This window comes from Nanorana parkeri, unplaced genomic scaffold (genome assembly GCF_000935625.1).
Source record: "Nanorana parkeri isolate BGI_ZX_2015 unplaced genomic scaffold, ASM93562v1 scaffold626, whole genome shotgun sequence".
Classification (NCBI taxonomy): Eukaryota; Metazoa; Chordata; class Amphibia; order Anura; family Dicroglossidae; genus Nanorana; species Nanorana parkeri.
In genome coordinates, this window is record NW_017306894.1 from 138388 (window position 1) to 141625 (window position 3238).

Consider the following 3238-nt stretch of genomic DNA (forward strand, 5'->3'; position numbering starts at 1 on the left):
AGGAAGGACATTTCCCCACTGGGACACAGTCCGCAAATAAACCTGGCAGGAGTTTAATCCTTGGCTACTTTATACAAAATGTTTTAAATCATTGGTATTAGATCTACTTTAAAGGACAAGTCCACTTTTTGTGAGGTTGTATTTAAGTATACCCACCACCCCTCTCAGTGTAACTCACACTCTAAATTACTTACCTTCATCCCCTTCCAAGTTCTTCACCATGCAGCCATGTCTAATGAAGTCATGGGTCCTTCGTCTTTTTCTCTAGCTATGACATTGGGAAGTATTTAATGCTGCAGTGCCCCAGTCATAACATGTCAGTGCCATTTCATACAGTACCACCCTGGTTTAGATGAACGGTTGAACGAATGGCCATCAATCAACTTAGAACACAGGCGGCATCTAGTGGTGAAAAGACTTTACTGCAGGGGCATCTCTGAATGAAGATGAATATTGCAGCAAAATCTTTATTACAATTTAGAAATGCTGGACACTTGTATATTAAATTTTAAAAATGCAGTTGCATTTGAAGCATGGAGGCTGAGTGTGTCAAATGCAGATCGCCACCTGGTGGCGTGCAGGAGGTTTAGTGTTAATAATGCTCTCTGCAAAGTAAATTCTTTGCTGAAAGCTAACAGTGCCAACTAGCACTATAAATAATAGAGAAATCCATAACTATTGTGATATAAAGAAAGCTCTCCTGGAAAAGTGACTTGCAATTAATTTAATTCTTAAACCCACGCAGTATAAATTTAATCCACCCCTACAAACTGCATACAGTCATAACTTTCCTAATAGAGAGAGGGAGGGGGTATCCCAGTAATTATGGCACACACCAGCTGCCTCTTGTTACTTAGGGCATTCCCTTTGGAGACATTCACTAACACACTTCTCATCTGCCTTCCTATAATGATCCCACATCCAGCAGAGGAACACAGACAGATCAGGTGGGCAATGGAGAGCCCCTTTAAGGAGTCTTTTTCTTAGTGGAGTGCTGTGTGCCCTGTCCTGGGGGGTTGGAGGACCCCCATTGTGTTTGATTTGCAGCTGTGGCCCTGTGCTGGTGCATTGTGCTCTGTGAGGGGCAGGAAGAGTCTTTCAGCAGAGCCAGTCTCAGTGTCCTGCACTCAGGCTCGTCCTAGTCCTCCTCCACTAGCTGCATCCAGTGTACAGAGCCAAGCCTGACTTCTCAGCTAGGTGCCACATTCCCCAGCCATCACCACCATGGAGCCTCTGGATACTGAGCTCTGCACCCCCCCGGACCCCAGCATCATTCAGCCCTCCTGCAACGGACAGACAGCCACAGGACAGCCCCCCATGAGGAGCCTGGAGACCCCGATCCAGATGGACCAGCAGATGAAGATGAGTGAGAGTGGGCAGTTCAGCGATCTGGTGGAGAACATAGGTGGGTGAGTCCTCTTATTCAGCATACAGTTTTTTTCTGGGACCCCTCAGAGAAGTTTGGGGGGGGGTTTCAGCTGTCCAGTTAGTGTAAGTAGCTTGGGCTGCCCAAAGTGTCAGTAAGCTGTCATCATCTCTGTGTGTCCGCTATGGTGTGACAGTGACAATGTACCAGATCTCTAATGTGACGCCGGGATTGTTACATGGAGACAATGACACATTATATGACCTGCGATCCTGATTACAGAGTATCAGTCTCCTTAAATAGGGACCTGCAATTGTTCCATTGTACCAGCTGTGAGTTAATGTTAGTTACAATGTATCCGATCTAAAATGTGACCTGGGATAGAGACATTTATACAATATATGACCTGCGATTTTGATTCTAAAATAGGGAGCTGTGATTGTTACATTGTATCAGCTGTGATTTAATGTCAGCTCTAAAATGTGATCTGGGATAGGGACATATTATACGACCTGCGATCATGATTTCAGTGTATCAGTCCTATAATAAGAACCTGCAATTGTTCCATTGTATCAGCTGTAATCTGACTTGAGTTACAATGTATCAGCTCTAAATTGTAACCTGGGAGAGACATTTCTACAATATATGACCTGCGATCATGATTACAGTGTTTCAGTCCTATAATAAGAACTTGCAATTATTTTATTATTTTATTACATCAGCAGTGATCTAATGCCAGTTACAATGTATCAGATATAAAATAGGACCTGGGATAGATGCATATTATATGACCTGCGACCATGATTGCACTGTATCGGTCCTTCCATAAGGATCTGCAATTGTTACATTGTGATCTGACAGGAGTTACACTATCTTAGCACGATAATGTGACATTGAATTACAGTGTATCAGCCTTGTTATCTGACAGCCGGGACAGCTACAATGTATCAGTATTATAATGTGACCTGTGATTGTTGCATGGAGACATTGCATACAATCTAGGACTTGCAATCAGGACTACAATGTTCTGAGCTGTGATTGTTACATTGTATCAATTATTGTCGCATATTAGTTATAATTAGGATCAATTCACAAAGCTAACACACCAGGATCAGGATGTATATCTACATATATACAGCAAATGGCTAGAATAATGATCTTTATTTTGATCCTGAACTATATCAGCCCTGTAATGTGACATGGTATTGTCACATCCCCTCTACTATCTTACCTGACCTGACAGTAACAACATTCACAAAGCTAGAACACCAGGACAAGGATCTTTTTTTAAATTTTTTTTAAAGTGTCAGTTATTTTCAACCAATTGAAAATGAGTCCAATTATATTTAAAAATTACAGTCACGTGGCTAAAATAAAGATCCTTGTCCTTGTAAATTGAGTGGAGATCAATTCTATAAGGTGACCAGTAATTGTTACAGGGGCTAATTTATACAAGACATGACCTGCTGTCAATGCATGGATTTTATATTATATGACCTGCAACTGTTACATTGCATGAGCTTTACTATCTGACCTCTGGTCCTATCATAGGATGTAAGGTTACGTATAAACAGAATGGTGGTCTTAAGAATTGTGCGATTTTAGATCGCTTTGTCTATTCATCAGATGAGGGACGCGGAATTTTTTAAACTGAAAAAAATGAATCTGTGAAATTGGAACTTGAATATTTTTATGTGGCAAATATGTGTTTTGCCATCTTGAGGTTATCAAGCGAACACACACACAACACGCATGCGCATTTCCTGTACATGGAATCATGGTTTGTGTTGTGTGTATTTTTTTATGGGGGGAAGGGGGGGGGGGGGGGGGGGACACAGCTGAAAGGGTCGAGGCTCACCTGCACACGGCTCC

General features: G+C 41.9%; 1 protein-coding gene across 1 annotated transcript in view; it reads left to right on the top strand.

Annotated features, from left to right (window-relative positions):
- The first annotated feature begins 1142 nt into the window (after window positions 1-1142).
- Window positions 1143-3238, top strand: part of TMEM163 (transmembrane protein 163) — a 103045-nt gene continuing 100949 nt past the window's right edge. The window contains exon 1 of the mRNA XM_018563040.1: window positions 1143-1405. Within this exon, the coding sequence (XP_018418542.1) occupies window positions 1225-1405 (181 nt within the window). The 5' untranslated portion in view covers window positions 1143-1224. The remainder of the gene's footprint in view (window positions 1406-3238) is intronic.